This window comes from Macaca nemestrina, chromosome 11 (genome assembly GCF_043159975.1).
Source record: "Macaca nemestrina isolate mMacNem1 chromosome 11, mMacNem.hap1, whole genome shotgun sequence".
Lineage (NCBI taxonomy): Eukaryota > Metazoa > Chordata > Mammalia > Primates > Cercopithecidae > Macaca > Macaca nemestrina.
The window spans coordinates 85477864-85496847 of NC_092135.1; the positions used below are offsets into that span (position 1 = coordinate 85477864).

At 38.6% G+C, this 18984-nt stretch overlaps 1 protein-coding gene across 3 annotated transcripts in view; it reads right to left on the bottom strand.

Annotated features, from left to right (window-relative positions):
- The window catches only part of LOC105468250 (tissue factor pathway inhibitor), a 103402-nt gene that overhangs the window by 42748 nt on the left and 41670 nt on the right, over positions 1-18984 (bottom strand). For all 3 annotated transcript variants that reach the window (XM_071073033.1, XM_011718353.3, XM_011718354.3), the window contains one exon: positions 7017-7139. In XM_071073033.1, the coding sequence (XP_070929134.1) occupies positions 7017-7137 (121 nt within the window). In that variant the 5' untranslated portion in view covers positions 7138-7139. The remainder of the gene's footprint in view (positions 1-7016; positions 7140-18984) is intronic.

Consider the following 18984-nt stretch of genomic DNA (forward strand, 5'->3'; position numbering starts at 1 on the left):
TTCAGAAGGAATGGTACCAACTCCTCCTTGTACCTCTGGTAGAATTCAGCTGTGAATCCATCTGGTCCTGGACTTTTTTTGGTTGGTAGGCTATTAATTATTGCCTCAATTTCAGAGCCTGCTATTGGTCTATTCAGGGATTCAACTTCTTCCTGGTTTAGTCTTGGAAGAGTGTAAGTGTCCAGGAAATTATCCATTTCTTCTAGATTTTCCAGTTTATTTGCATAGAGGTGTTTATAGTATTCTCTGATGGTAGTTTGTATTTCTGTGGGGTCGGTGGTGATATCCCCTTTATCATTTTTAATTGCGTCGATTTGATTCTTCTCTCTTTTCCTCTTTATTAGTCTTGCTAGTGGTCTGTCAATTTTGGTGATCTTTTCAAAAAACCAACTCCTGGATTCATTGATTTTTTGGAGAGTTTTTTGTGTCTCTATCTCCTTCAGTTCTGCTCTGATCTTAGTTATTTCTTGCCTTCTGCTAGCTTTCGAACGTGTTTGCTCTTGCTTCTCTAGTTCTTTTAATTGCGATGTTAGAGTGTCAATTTTAGATCTTTCCAGCTTTCTCTTGTGGGCATTTAGTGCTATAAATTTCCCTCTACACACTGCTTTAAATGTGTCCCAGAGATTCTGGTATGTTGTATCTTTGTTCTCATTGGTTTCAAAGAACATCTTTATTTCTGCCTTCATTTCGTTATGTACCCGGTAGTCATTCAGGAACAGGTTGTTCAGTTTCCATGTAGTTGAGCGGTTTTGATTGAGTTTCTTAGTCCTGAGTTCTAGTTTGATTGCACTGTGGTCTGAGACAGTTTGTTATAATTTCTGTTCTTGTACATTTGCTGAGGAGTGCTTTCTTCCAATTATGTGGTCGATTTTGGAGTAAGTACGATGTGGTGCTGAGAAGAATGTATATTCTGTTGATTTGGGGTGGAGAGTTCTATAGATGTCTATTAGGTCTGCTTGCTGCAGAGATGAGTTCAATTCCTGGATATCCTTGTTAACTTTCTGTCTCGTTGATCTGTCTAATATTGACAGTGGAGTGTTGAAGTCTCCCATTATTATTGTATGGGAGTCTAAGTCTCTTTGTAAGTCTCTAAGGACTTGCTTGATGAATCTGGGTGCTCCTGTGTTGGGTGCATATATATTTAGGATAGTTAGCTCTTCCTGTTGAATTGATCCCTTTACCATTATGTAATGGCCTTCTTTGTCTCTTTTGATCTTTGATGGTTTAAAGTCTGTTTTATCAGAGACTAGTATTGCAACCCCCGCTTTTTTTTGTTCTCCATTTGCTTGGTAAATCTTCCTCCATCCCTTTATTTTGAGCCTATGTACGTCTCTGCGTGTGAGATGGGTCTCCTGAATACAGCAGACTGATGGGTCTTGACTCTTTATCCAGTTTGCCAGTCTGTGTCTCTTAATTGGAGCATTTAGTCCATTTACATTTAAGGTTAAGATTGTTATGTGTGAACTTGATCCTGCCATTATGATATTAACTGGTATTTTGCTCGTTAGTTGATGCAGTTTCTTCCTAGCCTCGATGGTCTTTACATTTTGGCATGTTTTTGCAATGGCTGGTACCGGTTGTTCCTTTCCATGTTGAGTGCTTCCTTCAGGGTCTCTTGTAAGGCAGGCCTGGTGGTGACAAAATCTCTAAGCATTTGCTTATCTGTAAAGGATTTTATTTCTCCTTCACTTATGAAACTTAGTTTGGTTGGATATGAAATTCTGGGTTGAAAATTCTTTTCTTTAAGAATGTTGAATATTGGCCCCCACTCTCTTCTGGCTTGGAGAGTTTCTGCCGAGAGATCTGCTGTTAGTCTGATGGGCTTCCCTTTGTGGGTAACCCGACCTTTCCCTCTGGCTGCCCTTAAGATTTTTTCCTTCATTTCAACTTTGGTGAATCTGGCAATTATGTGTCTTGGAGTTGCTCTTCTCGAGGAGTATCTTTGTGACGTTCTCTGTATTTCCTGGATTTGAATGTTGGCCTGCCCTACTAGGTTGGGGAAGTTCTCCTGGATGATATCCTGAAGAGTGTTTTCCAACTTGGTTCCATTTTCCCCCTCACTTTCAGGCACCCCAATCAGACATAGATTTGGTCTTTTTACATAATCCCATACTTCTTGCAGGCTTTGTTCATTTCTTTTTCTTCTTTTTTCTTTTGGTTTCTCTTCTCGCTTCATTTCATTCATTTGATCCTCAATCGCAGATACTCTTTCTTCCAGTTGATCGAGTCGGTTACTGAAGCTTGTGCATTTGTCACGTATTTCTCGTGTCATGGTTTTCATCTCTTTCATTTCGTTTATGACCTTCTCTGCATTAATTACTCTAGCCATCAATTCTTCCACTTTTTTTCAAGATTTTTAGTTTCTTTGTGCTGGGTACGTAATTCCTCCTTTAGCTCTGAGAAATTTGATGGACTGAAGCCTTCTTCTCTCATCTCGTCAAAGTCATTCTCCGTCCAGCTTTGATCCGTTGCTGGCGATGAGCTGCGCTCCTTTGCCGGGGGAGATGCGCTCTTATTTTTTGAATTTCCAGCTTTTCTGCCCTGCTTTTTCCCCATCTTTGTGGTTTTATCTGCCTCTGGTCTTTGATGATGGTGATGTACTGATGGGGTTTTGGTGTAGGTGTCCTTCCTGTTTGATAGTTTTCCTTCTAACAGTCAGGACCCTCAGCTGTAGGTCTGTTGGAGATTGCTTGAGGTCCACTCCAGACCCTGTTTGCCTGGGTATCAGCAGCAGAGGCTGCAGAAGATAGAATATTTCTGAACAGCGAGTGTACCTGTCTGATTCTTGCTTTGGAAGCTTCCTCTCACCCTGTGAGAGGAAGCTCCACCCTGTGAGGTGTGGGGTGTCAGACTGCCCCTAGTGGGGGATGTCTCCCAGTTAGGCTACTCAGGGGTCAGGGACCCACTTGAGCAGGGAGTCTGTCCCTTCTCAGATCTCAACCTCCGTGTTGGGAGATCCACTGCTCTCTTCAAAGCTGTCAGACAGAGTCGTTTGCGTCTGCAGAGGTTTCGGCTGTGTTTGTTATTGCCCTGTCCCCAGAGGTGGAGTCTCAGTTGAAAATGCAGAAATCACCGGTCTTCTGTGTCGCTCGCGCTGGGAGTTGGAGACTGGAGCTGTTCCTATTTATATATTTTATAGGGTTTATCATCAAGCTAAATCTTTTTTCCATTTTCTGCATTAAAAATAGTCACCCTAAGTTCAATCTGCTATTTAGTAATTTCGCCAGCAGGTGGTGGCAGTGCACCACAAAGGCAAAAGCTGATAAACGCCGTAGCAGTACCTAGCAATAATAGCTAATGTTGCTCACTGAGTAATTACAATACTCTTGACATTTTTGTAATTGTACCCTTGAATGATCATAACCACCTACTGAGTTAAGCATTATTATCTTCGTTTTATAAATTATAAAATAGCATTGCAGAAATTAAGTAAATGACTTAAATTCATACCATAAATGATGGGTTTAAAGTTGATCCTCATATGGTTTACAACAGTTATCTCACACATTCTTAATAACTGCACGTTATTGTCACAGATATGTGACTGAGATTCCTAAACTAGCATTTGGATCAAGCATACAGTTTTAATTATATAATTTCCACTCAATTAACAACCTTTATTTTCAAACATTCACCTTTATGAAACTAAAAATGGTTTCAATAATAGAAGTAGGTGATAATTTTATAGAAATTTTCTAGGAGTAACACTAAATATTAACTTCTATGAATTATATTTTGTTAATTACTAGGTGATTATTTGTCTTTATTCACGCTTTAATGTGTTTCTTATAGAAATCCTGTGTTAGAATATTCTTTGTGTAGTGATCTTGCAGCCCACACCTAAGCACAGCATCCCTGGATTCAAGCAATGGCGAGGTGTGCTGTGTGACCCACAGTGCCATGCCACTCCACCCAAAAGGGATGGAAATCTGCCTTGATTTTCATTTCTTATTTTGAAAAAACCCTTTTGAATGTGAATAATTGTGTATTGGCCATGTGTCAGGCACTGTACTGTCACTACAGATATGACAGTAAATTAGATGACAGCAACCCCTTGTTCATGGAGCACACAGACACTAAGGACTTACGCAAATATTCAGAAAGTCCTGGGTGTTGTGCGGGTGAATAGTAGGATACCTAAATTAGCCTGAAGGGGTCAGCGATAACTTTCCTGAGACTTGAAATTGAGACTTGAGGGAAATGTTCACAGAGGTAATCATTAACTTCCAGCAGTCATGAGAAAGCAAAACACATACAGGGCAATGTAAAAGGAATTTAATCTGATCCAGCCGTATAAATAGAATTATGGTTTACATGAAATCATTCGCATTCGATGTCGTGAATTTTATGTCTCGTAGTCTAAACGTTACAATCCTGCCTTCCCCTCCCCGCCCCCTGCCCCATGTCCTGGGATGTTGGATAGAGGGCTTACTATAGTATTTGCTGCCTGAAAAGATGTCATAGCCTTGACTGTAAGAATACTCATCCTCTTGGAACTTGTTTGCGAATCTAGGGCTTTCAGGTAACTTACCAACTAAGAATCTACATGCTGCTTGCCTCTAATTAAAGAATTTGACTTTTTTTTTTTTTTTTCCTGGCAGGCAAGAACAAACATGTACACTTTACCTTCTCCGTGTCAGAAAATGTGCCAGACGCTTTTTTACTTTTTACATAAATCAGTTATTTAAATTATTCATTTACAGCTTAGGACACTGGGAGTCAGAAAGTTTAAATAACTTATTCAGTCTCACAAAGGTACTAGGTGGCAAACTGCACCTGCAAACTCAGTTCTGTCTGATTCTAAATCCTACAAAAGATACTTGCTTTTCACTAAATGTTCACTCTTAATTTTCTCTCTCCTAGCCCAATGGAATTGTTTTAAAAAGCTTATCACCACTATTTTTGTTATCATTTTTGTCTTATCTAGAAGTTAATTATAGATTATCCTCCCTGTTGATTGGACTGATAAAAAATCACCTACTATTTACTTGTGAGAGAAGCAATAAAATTTGATGCATTTTTCTATTAATGATGAGTACCTTATTTCAATTAAATAATATACTTCTATAAAATGATGTTATGACCTTAGCATCATGGGATAAATTGTATCTCCAAAATAGAATTTTTTAGATGTGAGTTTGGGTTATTTTAAAAATTTATTTTAAACAAAAACAAAACAAAACTAGATAAAACTGCAACTAGCTGGTGAAGAGGTCTTTAAGTCTAGCTTAAATATCAAAATTATTTGTTATCCACCTAGGTTTGGAAGCTACCTTATAGTAATTTTAAATTCTGGCTTAATTACTGATGACTTAATTCTGGATTATTGATTGACTATGGCAGCAGCCGCAACAATTTCAGAAACTTCCTGGTTATCCAATATTCATTTTCTCAGTCCAGTTGAGGAGAATTGGACTGGGACAATACAGGGAACACTTGGATCGATTTGCTTCTCACTTGCCACAAGTGAGGTTGCCTGTTTTTTTCCTGTTAGGACTTATTTTATCCTCCACCTTCCTTGTTTCTGTAACCTCCGGAATGTTCGAATTTTAACCCACCAACTTTTGAGGAAAAAGCTGAATGAGGAATTGAAACTCATAATGTCCAAATTCCTATTTTCAAAAAGGCACATGTGGGTTTTTAATAAGTAATGTTTCATCTCTAGGAATTTTTTTTTTTTTTTTTTTTTTGAGACGGAGTCTTGCTCTGTCGCCCAGGCTGGAGTGCAGTGGCGGGATCTCAGCTCACTGCAAGCTCCGCCTCCTCCGGGTTCACGCCATTCTCCTGCCTCAGCCTCCCCAGCAGCTGGGACCACAGGTGCCCGCCACCACGCCTGGCTAATTTTTTTTGTATTTTCAGTAGAGACGAGGTTTCACCGTGTTCTCCAGGATGGTCTCGATCTCCTCACCTCGTGATCTGCCCACCTCGGCCTCGTAAAGTACTGGGGTTACAGGCGTGAGCCACCACGCCCGGCCTCTAGGAAATTTTTATAACATGAATTCCCTTTGCAGAGCCCTCAGAAAACCAAGCTTGAATGAATCTCGTTCCTTTTCCCATCAACAGCAGCACTCTCCATGCTTCTGTCACTTTGTTTACTACATTATACGGAAATAAACTGTCCACCGATCAGACTCCCCTAGGAAGCAGCGAGATTCTTGAGCACCTCATCTCAGCCATACCTGTTTCTCTAGCACCTTCCTCAGTTTCAGGCCCAGAAGATGTATTTATTCACACTTTATTAAAGTACACTGAACACGGTCATTTTAAAGAGCTATTAGAGGTATCAAATAAGAATACATTTATGGAAATCTTTTTTACATCTTAAACCGCTATACAAAAATAAGCTATCATTTTGTTTAATATTCTCTCATTAATACCAATGCTTGAGATTTCTGTCAACAGTTACTAATTTGCCACAAAATGTTACTTTAATAAAGGTATATATCCACAGTAACCATCACCATACAGTCTTCTCCATGCTCTAATTTTTTTTTTTTAATATTCTCATTTTTAGACACAGAATTTTATGGGATTACATCTAACTCATATTACTAGATCCTTTGGTGTCCTGATTGACTAGATTTTTATATTAGTCTTGACTGGGAAGTTTTTATTTTGGAAATATGGGGAAGAAAGAGAATAGCTGAAAACTCAGATGTCTGAAGTTCCCTTTCCTCCTCACACTTTTCCTAGCCAAAGGGTAGCATCAAATGTCATAGGGAGTTGTTTTTACAACATTTTGCTCCTTGCAATAGCCCAGAGGTACTCCAGTGTTTAATATTGTGTGCTGAAAAAAAGAGAGAAGTCTTTCAGCTAAAGTTACTTGGTTTTGGACTGTTTAACACACACACACACACACACACACACACATGCACTAGGTATAATAAATTTCCAAAGAAAAATATCACTTCAATAAAAACTAATTTCCCTCTACAATGGAAAAATGTGGTAGATTTTTTAGATTAAAATTGAGAGCTTTAACTAGCTTAAAAAGATAAATGCTTCTAATATTTTACCTGTGATAATTGTGTATTCTTCATCTTCCTCAGAATCAGCATTAAGAGGAGCAGGGGCAAGATTAAGCATCAGGCATATGGAAACCCAAAGTGCATGTACTTTCTTCATTGTGTAAATCATCTCTGAAATGCAGAACCCATACATATCAAATAAATAAAGTGTTCATATGGACTCATTTACAGACCAGTAAACATTGTATTCATACTTCATATGCCTATGACATTTTATGTGTATACACATACATTTCTCTGTGCATACTCAATGAGTCATACTTAAAATATATATGTAGTATTCAGAATTATCGGCAAACACATTCAGTGCATATATTTATTAATATTCAAGCAAACAGGTCATATTTCAACTTTGAAAATATAAATAAAAAGGACAGTAATTGAGAGACATGGGTAAATGCTGATCAATATGGCGAAGTATATATTAAAGTCCATTTCCATGTGCAATCTTACTTTCCACATCTTTCACACAGCTATTCTTTCTCAGTCGGAACCAATAATTATTTAGGCATTTTTCTATTACTTCTTTAATGCAACTTTTAATTCCTGGCTTATCTTTACCTCTGCTCTAGTTCTTCTTTTAAAAAGGAAACACATTTTCAGAATTTTCATCTTTGTTTCCTTTAAAAAATACATTATTTACATCAATTTCCTAACCAGGTTTTCTATGAGACAGCAGACAGCCAAAACAGCAGACAAAAGAAGTGTCTGACATTGAGTTAGTCCTTTTTCCCAGTTCATTATTCCCCAGTTTAGGGCGTTATCTGATTCAAAAGAGTTTCACAGAAAAGTGATTCTAAGTGATAAGCCATCACTTTACACTCTAAGGGAAACAGATTTCAATAGGAGAGTGAGACTTTATCTGTTTCAACATTGTTTAAAGATCTATAGCCAAAAAAGCAAAAAAGAAAGAAAGAGAGACAGACAGACAGAAAGAAAGAAAGAAAGAAAGAAAGAAAGAAAGAAAGAAAGAAAGAAAGAAAGAAAGAAAGAAAGAAAGAAAGAAAAGAAAGAAAGAAAGAAAAGAAGGAAGGAAAGAAAGAGAGGAAGGAAGGAAGGAGGGAAGGAAGGAAGGAAGGAAGGAAGGAAGGAAGGAAGGAAGGAAGGAAGGAAGGAAGGAAGGAAGGAAAGAAGGAAGGAAGGAAGGAAGGAAGGAAGGAATCACCTGTATTTTTTTAAAGACGACTTCTTTGGATTTAAAGGGAAGGAAAAGTGTAATGATCATGCAACACAGGAAAATAAAAGAAGGGAACACTTGCTTCCTTCCTTTTTTCAGCCACCAGTGCCATTCCAGTCAGGAAGGAAAGGGAGATCTTATCAGCAAACATTCACAAATGCAGGGACAGATACTTCATCAAAAACAATCTAGAAAATTATCTGCTTTTGTTTGTGGCAGATCATAGCTGCAATATACATCATTGTGGGTAGTCATATAATAATGAAGTAATAAATGTCATTATGCTTTAAGTTTCATTAAAAATCACTAGTGAGATATATAACCTTTTTTTCTTACAACACTTTGCGAGTGTTAACATACATTTGATTTTTAGTCAGTAGAGATATCATATATCTTGTAAATCATACCATAAACAATTTGAATTCACAAATATATATACATATTGATATAGATACATGATTTTTGAAGAAGCTTTAAACTAAACCTCTAATCCTTATCACATTTTTGAACACATATTTTTCAGAGATTCATTTATTTCCATTTGATTCTTTGAAATATACAATCCTGCTATACTTTGAGTATAAAATACAGAATATGCTCTGCATCACACAGTTCAGGAAGCAGGCTGAGGTTGGCGGCCTGCTGAGGCCCCTGAGAGCCAGGGATCCAAATTCAGCAAGTTCCTCTCTTAAAAAATGGCGGCCTGAGATATTGCCTAAACTTAGTATTTTCGACTTTCCTCGGGTGCTAGGATTAGAAACCAACTCTGACAAATTTGGATCATCAGTTTATTTATTCTAGAATATGTGGAACAATCTGAGACGACAAGGGCAGGCTTGCATTGGTTCTCAGAAACAGCTAGAGCTGGTGAGCTGAGCACCACCAGGTATCTCTCATTGTGGCTACACTTCTTAGACAGCTTTATTTTCTCTCAGTGTGAGCCAATCTTCTCTGCAGAGCATGATGCATGAACAATGGTCTGTCCTGGTTTTTAAACCTTAAAAGTTTTTCAATCAAAATAGTGTGACTACTTATCTTTATGTTCCAGGCTTAAACAGCTTGAGACTAGCTCTGATTGTTTCAGCATGAAACAAGGGCCACATTTTGGACCAATCCATTTGAGTTGGGAATTGTGGGAGACCATCATAGATTTGGTGGTCCCAAAACCAGTCTGGGGTCAGGAATAACAAAATGTAATAGCATTGCAAATATTAATGGAACCTAATGGTTTGGGTGGTGGAAAGGGGACAAGTGTAACTCCCAGAAGGAGGAAATTGTTTCTTTCAGAAGGGAAGCATGTTGGACAGATAAAACTACGACAATATACCACAGCAAGCCATAGCTAAATAGTAGCGTATGTAATTAAAAACAAAGAGAAAAATAAGCAAAAGGCAAATAAAGTACAACAATTGCAAGAGGAATCAAATACCTAAATTTTTACTCAAAAATTCTGTCTGGTTCTGAGTGATAACAGATTTAATGTAGGGATGAATCCATGCACCGACTTCTATATACCATGCACAAACTTTTTCCTTTTGGAAAAATCCAACTTTCTTGAAATTGGAAAACAGAGGTTTATGAAACACCATTTGTGGATCTCCTCCCCGCATAGACCAGCAGAGAATTTGCTGTAAAGATCTGCTTGATAAGCCCATAATCTTGTCTTTCTAATAGAAACATCTCCTTTAAAAAAATTGACTCTATTATTTAAAATAGTTTTAGATTTACAAAAAACAAAAATTGAGAAGAGTGTACAGAGACTTCTCATACACCTCACACCTCGTTTCCCTGTTAACATGTTACATTAGTATGGCGCACTTATCATTAATATACCAAAATTGATACATTGTTACTAACTAAAGTCCATATGTTAATCAAATATCCTTAGTTTTTCCCTAGCATTTTTCTGTTCTAGCAACCCATCCAGAATACCAAATTGCTCCAGTTGTCATCTCTCCTTAGGTTCCCCTTGGCTGTGACAGTTTCTCAGATTTTTCTTATTTTTGATGATCTTGACAGTTTTCAGTAATACTGGTCAGGTATTTTGCAGGGTATCCCCTTATTAGAATTTATCTGATGTTTTTACTCATAATTAGACCAGGGTTATGGGGTTTGGGAAAGAAGATAACAGAGTTAAAGTGCCATTTTTGTCACATTATGACAAGGATACATACTACCAACATAATTTATGACTGATGATATTGATCTTAAACACCTGACTAGGGTAATGATTGTTAGGTTTCTCCACTATGAAGTTACTTTCTACCCCTACCTTTCCATAGTGTTTATTTATTTATTTTTTATACTTTAAGTTCTGGGATGTATGTGCAGAACATGCAAGTTTGTTACATAGATATACACGTGCCATGTTGATTTGCTGCACCCATCAACCCATCATCTACATTAGGTATTTCTCCTAATGCTATCCCTTCCCTAACCCCCCACACCCTGACAGACCCTGGTATGTGATGTTCCCTTCCCTGTGTCCATGTGTTCTCATTGCTCAACTTTCACTTATGAGTGAGAACATGCGGTGTTTGGTTTTCTGTTCCTGTGTTAGTTTGCTGAGAATGATGGCTTCCAGCTTCATCCCTGTCTCTGCAAAGGACATGAACACATCCTTTTTTATGGCTGCATAGTATTCCATGGTGTATATGTGCCGCATTTTCTTTATACATTCTATCATTGATAGGCATTTGGGTTGGTTCCAAGTCTTTGTTATTGTGAATAGTGTCACAACAATCATATGGGTGCAAGCGTCTTTATCGTAGAATGATTTGTACTGGGTCAAATGTTATTTCTGGTTCTAGATCCTTGAGGAATTGCCACATCATCTTCCACAATGATTGAACTAATTTACACTCCCAACAGTAGTATAAAAGAGTTTCTCCAGCATCTGTTGTTTCCTGACTTTTTAATGATCACCACTCTAACTGACCAGTGATGATGGGCTTTTTTTCATATCTTTGTTGGCTGCATAAATGTCTTCTTTTGAGAAGTGCCTGTTCATATCCTTCATCCACTTTTTGATGGGGTTGTTTTTTTCTTGTAAATTTGTTTATGTTCTTTGTAGATTCTAGATATTAGCCTTCTGTCATATGGATAGATTGCAAAAATTTTCTCCCATTCTGTAGGTTGCCTGTACACTCTGATGACAGTTTCTTTTGCTCTGCAGAAGCTCTTTAGTTTAATTAGATCCCATTTGTCAATTTTGGCTTTTGTTGCCATTGCTTTTGGTGATTTAGTCATGAAGTCTTTGCCCACACCTATGTCCCGAATGGTATTGCCTGGGTTTTCTTCTAGGGTTTTTATGGTTTTAGGTCTTATGTTTAAGTCTTTAATCCATCTTGAGTTAATTTTTATATAAGGTGTAAGGAACAGTGTCTGTTTTCTGCATATGGCTAGCCAGTTTTCCCAACATCATTTATTAAATAGGAAATCATTTCCCCACTGCTTATATTTGTCAGGTTTGTCAAAGATAAGATGATTGTAGATGTACGCTGTTATTTCTGAGGCCTCTGTTCTGTTCCATTGGTCTACATATCTGTTTTGGTACCAGTACCATGCTCTTTTGGTTACTGTAGGCTCATAGTATAGTTTGAAGTCAGGTAGCGTGATGCCTCCAGCTTTGTTCTTTTTGCTTAGGATTGTCTTGGCTATATAGGCTGTTTTTTGGTTCCATATGAAGTTTAAAGTAGTTTGTTTTTTCTAATTTTGTAAAGAAAGTCAATGGTAGCTTAATGGGGATAGCACTAAATCTATAAATTGGGCAATATGGCCATTTTTCAATATTGATTCTTCTTATCCGTGAGGATGAAATGTTCTTCCATTTGCTTGTGTCCTCTCTTATTTCCTTGAGCAATGGTTGGTAGATCTCCTTGAAGAGGTCCCTCACATCCCTTGTGAGTTGCATTCCTAGGTATTTTATTCCCTTTGCAGCAATTGTGAATGGGAGTTCACTCATGATTTGGCTCTCTGTTTGTCTATTATTGGTGTATAGGAATGCTTGTGATTGCACATTGATTTTGTATCCTGAGATTTTGCTGAAGTTGCTTATCAGCTTAAGGAGATTTGGGGATGAGATGATGGTGTTTTCTAAATATAAAATCATGTCATCTGCAAACAGAGACAATTTGACTTCCTCTCTTCCTATTTGAATAAACTTTATTACTTTCTCTTGCCTGATTGCCCCCGCCAGAACTTCCAATACTATGTTGAGTAGGAGTGGTGAGAGAGGGCATCTTTGTCTTGTACTGGCTTTCAGAGGGAATGCTTCCAGCTTTTGCCCATTCGGTATGATATTGACTGTGAGTTTGTCATAAATAGCAATTATTATTTTGAGATACGTTCCATTAATACCTAGTTTATTGAGAATTTTTAGCATGAAGAGGTGTTGAATTTTATCGAGGGCCTTTTCTGCATCTATTGAGATACTCATGTGGTTTTTGTCATTGGTTCTGTTTATGTGATAGATTATGTTTATTGATTTGTGTATGTTGTACGAGCCTTGTATTCCAGGGATGAAGCCGACTAGATGGTGGTGGATAAGCTTTTTGATGTGCTGCTGGATTTGGTTTACCAGTATTTTATTGAGGATTTTCACATCAATGTTCCTCAGGGATATTGGCCTGAAATGTTCCTTTTGTTGTTGTTGTGTCTCTGCCAGGTTTTGGTATCAGGATGATGCTGGCCTCATAAAATGAGTTAGAGAGGATTCCCTCTTTTTCTATTGTTTGGAATAGTTTCAGAAGGAGTGGTACCATCTCCTCTTTGTACCTCCGGTAGAGTTTGGCAGTGAATCTGTCTGCTCCTGGGCTTTTTTTGGTTGATAGGCTATTAGTTACTGCCTCAATTTCAGAACTTGTTATTGGTCTATTCAGGGATTTGACTTCTTCCTGGTTTAGATTTGAGAGGGTGTATGTGTCCAGGAATTTATCCATTTCTTCTAAATTTTCTAGTTTCTTTGTGTAGAGGTGTTTATAGTATTCTCTGATGGTAGTCTGTGTTTCTGTGGGATCAGTGGTGATAGCCCCTTTATCATTTTTTATTGTGTCTATTTGCTTTTTCTCTTTTTTCTTCTTCATTAGTCTGGCTAGCAATCCAGCTATTTGCTGATCTTTTCAAATAACAAGCTTCTATATTCATTTATTTTTGAAGGGTTTTTCCTGTTTCTATGTCCTTCAGTTCTGCTTTGATCTTAGTTGTCAGATATAAAAAGAATTCCTCTTTAAAAGTTTGCCTTGTTTAGCATCCTTGCTCTTTGTTCCATATTCCCAAAGCCAAACTACATTCCTTATCCTTTATGCCTCCCTGTTTTAGTTTCAGTAAACAACTTTCCCATCATTCCTTATCTACAGAGCTCACATCTGCTAGTCACTCTGTAAATTACCCCTCCCGTTGTCCACCAGTGTAATCACACCCCTGCCCCTTTCAAGTTAGCCAATCAAGTTCAGTTGCGATTGTACAGTCCAACTCCAGCTAACAGAGACTAGACACATGCCAGAAATGATAAATTCCTCTTCAAATGTTTTAGTTCCCTGTTCTTCCTGTTCTTTGTTTCTCCAGTTTCTTTAGTTAACTGTGCTATAAACAACCCTTTCCACCAGTCCTAATTTATAACTTACGTCTGTTCTGTTCCCTTAGTTACGCACTCTACAACTATTCTTCCCGCTGACACTACTTGTTCTACCACTGTAACCCACATCCTTGCTCTATTCAAATTAGCCAATCAAGATTAGCTTAGATTATACAGTCCAATTCAGTCAGTAAAACAAAAGACACAACAGTAAAAGCCCCTTGTGTTAAAAATAAAAACCCCTGCCCTCCCCTCTTGGTGTGCTCTCAAAATGGCAAGTACAAATAACACCCTTCTCCTAAGGGAGGAGACCACTCCTCATATTGTCTTATGCCCAGCTTCCACCTCCAAAGACAGAAGAAGTAGAAACTAAAAGCCAGAAATGAAATCCACAGGCAGACAGTCCAGCGTAGTGCCCTAGGCCTGGTAGTTAAAGATTGATCCCTGACCTAACCGGTTATGTTATCTATAGATTCCAGACATTGTATGGAAAAACATTGTGAAAATCCCTGTCCTGTTCTGTTCCATTCTGATTACTGGTGCATGCAGCCCCCAGACACGTACCCCCTGCTTGCTCAATTGATCACGACCCTCTCACATAGACCCCCTTAGAGTCATAAGCCCTTAAAAGGGACAGGAATTGCTCACTTGGGGAGCTTGGCTTTTGAGATGCAAGTCTGCTGAAGTTCCCAGTTGAATAAAGCTCCTTCCTTCTTTAACCCTGTGTCTAAGGAGTTTTGTCTGCTGCCTGTCCTGCTACATTTCTTGGTTCCCTGACCAAAAAGTGAGGTGATTAACAGATGGCTGAGGCACCCCCTTAGGCAGCTTAGGCCTGCCCTGTGGAGCATCTCTGCAGGGGATTCTGGCCAGCTTGAGTGCTGTGGATCCTGGGAGCACTCCCAGGTAGGCACTTTCCCCAGTGGAATGCCTTGTCAGAGCGGTGCATGGCAGGCCCCCGTGGAGGATCAACGCAGTGGCTGAACACCGGGAAAGAACTGGCACTTGCAGTCTGGACATCTGAAACTTGGTAAGACTAGTCTTTGGAACTTGCCTACTCCATTTGAGTGGAAGCGTGGCCTGATCACCCATGGCATGTCTGTACCGGCACTGTGGTTTTTGTTTTTGACTTGACTTGGATTGCCTGATACTTTGGTTTTGCTTTTGCCCTGGCTTGGATTTCTTGATACTCTGAGTTTGGTTTTGATTCTGGTTTGGTGTAAACTGTAAAAGTGTCTGTGTGCCCTTTTTCCCCATTCTTCGTTTTGTGGTGTGCGTGTGGTGTAAGCATGGTGTTTTGTCTTGAGGAAGCATGGGTGAGGCACGAAGTAAGCCCACCCTACCAATTATGTTGACAAATTTCCAGAAAGGATTTAAGGGAGATTATGGTGTTACTCTGACACCAGGAAAAGTTAGAACTTTGAGTGAAATAGACTGGCCAGCATTAGAGGTGGGCTGGCCATCAGAAGCAAGCCTAGACAGGTCCCTTGTTTCAAAGGTATGGCACAAGGTAACCTGTAAGCCAGGGCATGCAGATCAGTTCCCTTAGGTAGACACTTGGTTACAGCTGGTTTTAGATCCCTCCCACAGTGGTTGAGAGAACAGAAGCATAAGTGACTGGCAGAGGCAGGGAAAGACCAGCAGAGAGAGACAGAGAGAGAGAGAGGAAAGAGACAGAGAGGAAAAGAGGCAAAGAGAGAGAGAAAGAGACAGAGAGGAAAAGACAGAAAGACAAAGGAGTCAAGGAAAGAGAGAAAGAGAGAGATGTACAAGTAGTTAAGAAAAAAAACAAAACAGGGTACCCTATTCCTTTAAAAGCCAAGGTAAATTTAAAACCTATAATTGATAATTAAAGGTATTCTCCTTAACCCCTATAACACTCCAATAACACTTTGTTGTCAGTGTAAACAAGGGAATACCTGGAAAGCACTGAGGCCACTGATAACCCCTAGCCTTCCTGTGAAAAATCATTAACCCAGTAACCAGTGGATGGCCCAAATGCATTCCATCTATAGCAGCACCTACTTTTCTAACAGAAGAAAGTAGAAAAATAACTCTTAGGGGAAACCTCATTGTGAGCATACCTCACCAGTTCAGAAGTATCCTAGGGAAAAAAAAGGGGTGTGGGTGCAAAAAGGTAGCTTACTAACTTAAAAATCTTAAAGTATAGGGGTATTCTGTTAAAAAAAAATGATGATTTAACATTAATCACTGAAAATTCCCTTAACCCAGCAGGTTTCCTAACAGGGGATTTAAATCTTAATTACCATACAAAGGTCTGACCAGACCTACAAGGAAGTCCCTTCAGGATAGAATGAAAGATGGCTCCTCCTGGGTAATTGAAAGAAAAAAAAAAAGACAAAGCCATCTATACCAATTCTAAGTTAATTTGAACTAAACAAGATCTTATTAATAGCAAAGGATAATTGAAATCCCAAACTTACAAGGTTTTCAACAAAAGTAAAGTTTGCTAAAAGTTAACAGTGTAACATGTATTACAGTAACTTGTAATCTTGTGGCCTTAGACAGTCTAGTCCACAGACATAAAGGAAGTTCACTTTGGAAAAGAATGGTTATCATCTTGGGAAAAAAAGGAAGAAAAGCAGGGGGGGGGGCAGAATTTATGTAAAAAGAATGTTATATGGTAAATTCTTGTCCTGAAACAAATTAACTGGTTGTTTAAAGAAAGAAATGTTTGTAGTAAGTCAGAAAATTAAGGCATGTTGAAGAATTGTCTGTGAAAGTCATGAAAGAGAAAAAAAACTTATAAAAAAGAATTTATGCCAGAAATGTTGTAAAATTTAAAAGTAATTAGGCCTCCTGAATGTAAAACTATTGAATAAACAGTTTATGTGCAAGGTGTATAAGGAAAGTAAAATATACCTTTGGTAAAGGGATTATAAGGAGGCATAAGAATGTGGATTTTTACCTACATTTAAAAGGTTAAAAAAAGTTTTGTTTTGAGGGTTTAAGCAAGTTTTAAAGCATTAATCGTAAAGAAAATTCTGTGTGTAAACATATTAGTTATAGTTAAAGAGGTATCATCCAGTTTTTCTGTGAACTGAACATTAAAATATAAACACAATGGGTTTTTCTTAAATCACTAACCTGCTCTTTAACAAAAATTATAAAAGGTTAAAAAGAGTCTATAAAAATCTTACCTTATGGTCCAACATTAAAATTTGAATATGTATGTCTACAAAGTTTTATTAAAACTAAGTTTAACATTAGTAACACACTAATATAAAGGTGAAATTTAGCTTATCTGGTATAAAATCATACAGGAAGCATTCTCAAATATAAGATGGTGTTTGACTTTCTTTGGTCTAAAAACTAATAAAAATAGGTGCTAAAGGAAATTTCTCAGCAGAAAGGCACCAAGGACTATAAAGTCTACTGTAGATGTCCCCACATTTAAAACAAAAGGTTAATTTCTTAAAAATTATGTACTTGGTTTATCTTCCACTTTCCTTTCCCTCAAAACTAAAAGTCTTTTAGCACATGTACCACTTCTAGAATTTCCAGTAAACTAGCACCAGCCTGAAGATCATGTTCTCATCAAAGGATGGAAAGAGGGAAAACTCGAACCAGCCTGGGAAGGAGGTTACCTTGTGCTGCTAACCACTGAGACTGCTGTTCATACAGTGGAAAGGGGACGTATTCATCACACTCGAGTCAAGAAAGTGCCACACCCTCCAGAGTCGTGGACCACAGTCCCAGGGGAAACCCTACTAAACTAAGGTAAGAAAAATTTAACTCTTTCATTTATTCTGTTACTCTTTCTTCTTTTCTCACTCTATTGCTGACCATCTAGTTATTAACATAACCAAGTCAATTTTGCCTCAAACTATTGCATTTAATGCTTGCCTTGTTATACCCTGTGGGGACTTGCCAAGTCAAAGACAGCTTTCTACTTCAGAAAAGTACCTCTGTCCTTCCTGACTCTCCTCAGACTGGGCATTAGTAAATTAGGACCATTTAATCCAGGGAGATTTCCATAAAGACCCCAGTGACAACCAGGAGTCTTGCCCCCCAATGTAGAGCTTTTATGCCATAGTTGGTCCAACACTCTGTGGACCACTGAAGAGCAAGGATGGACTGTCCCAACTGGTTTTTGTAATTTCCTAAAATCATACATTCATTTTACTAGAGGATCACAGAAGTTAAAGACTTAAAACAAACTTTGGCTATTAAGCAGGTTACCAAGATACAAATGCCTGGTTGGAAGGGATCAAATATTCCGTCCACACGTTAAACATAGGCAATTGTTATGCTTGTGCACATGGCAAATCAGAGGCCCAGATTGTCCCCGTTCCACCAAGGTGGTCCTCCAGTCAACCAGGTGTAGGCTGCATGGTAGCTCTTTTCCAGGATTCTACAGCCTGGAGTAATAAGTCATGCCAAGCTCTTGCTGCTGTATCCTGAAGTCCAGCACTCTGCAAGTCAGCCCTCAAAGGCCATCCAGCTTCCACCTCCCAATACTAGGTTCACTTCTTGTCTCTCACAACAGGGAGAAAACTTAGCATTCCTTGGAGACCTGAAGGGATGCAGTGAGCTTAAGAATTTTTAAGAGCGTATCAATCAGTCAGCCCTTGTTCATCCCTGAGCTGATGTGTGGTGGTATTGTGGTGGACCTTTACTGGGCACTCTGCTGAATAACTGGAGTGGCATTTGTGCTTTAGTCCAATTGGTTATCCCTTTCACCCTGGCATTTCATCAACCAGAGGGAGGAAAAATAAGACATCACAAAGCGAGAGAAGCCCCTTATGGGTCTTTCAATTCTCACATCTGTTTAGATGCAATTGGAGTCCCATGGGGAATACCAGATCAATTTAAAGCCCAAAATCAAATAGCTGCAGGATTTGAGTCAATATTTTGGTGGGTGACAGTTAATAAAAATGTAGATTGGATAAACTACATCTATTACAACCAACAGCAATGAGCTTTTCATGAGTTAAAAGAAAAACTCATGTTGGCCCCAACCCTGGGGCTACCTGACCAGACAAAACCTTTTACACTATATATGTCAAACAGAGGGAAAAAAAATGGCAGTTAGAGTTTTGACCCAGATCATGGGGCCCTGGCTGAGGCTAGTGGCCTACCTCTATAAACAACTAGATGGCATTTTTAAGAGTTGGCCCTCATGTTTGAGGGCCTTGGCAGAAACAGCCCTGCTAGCACAAGAAGCAGATAAGCTAACTCTTGGG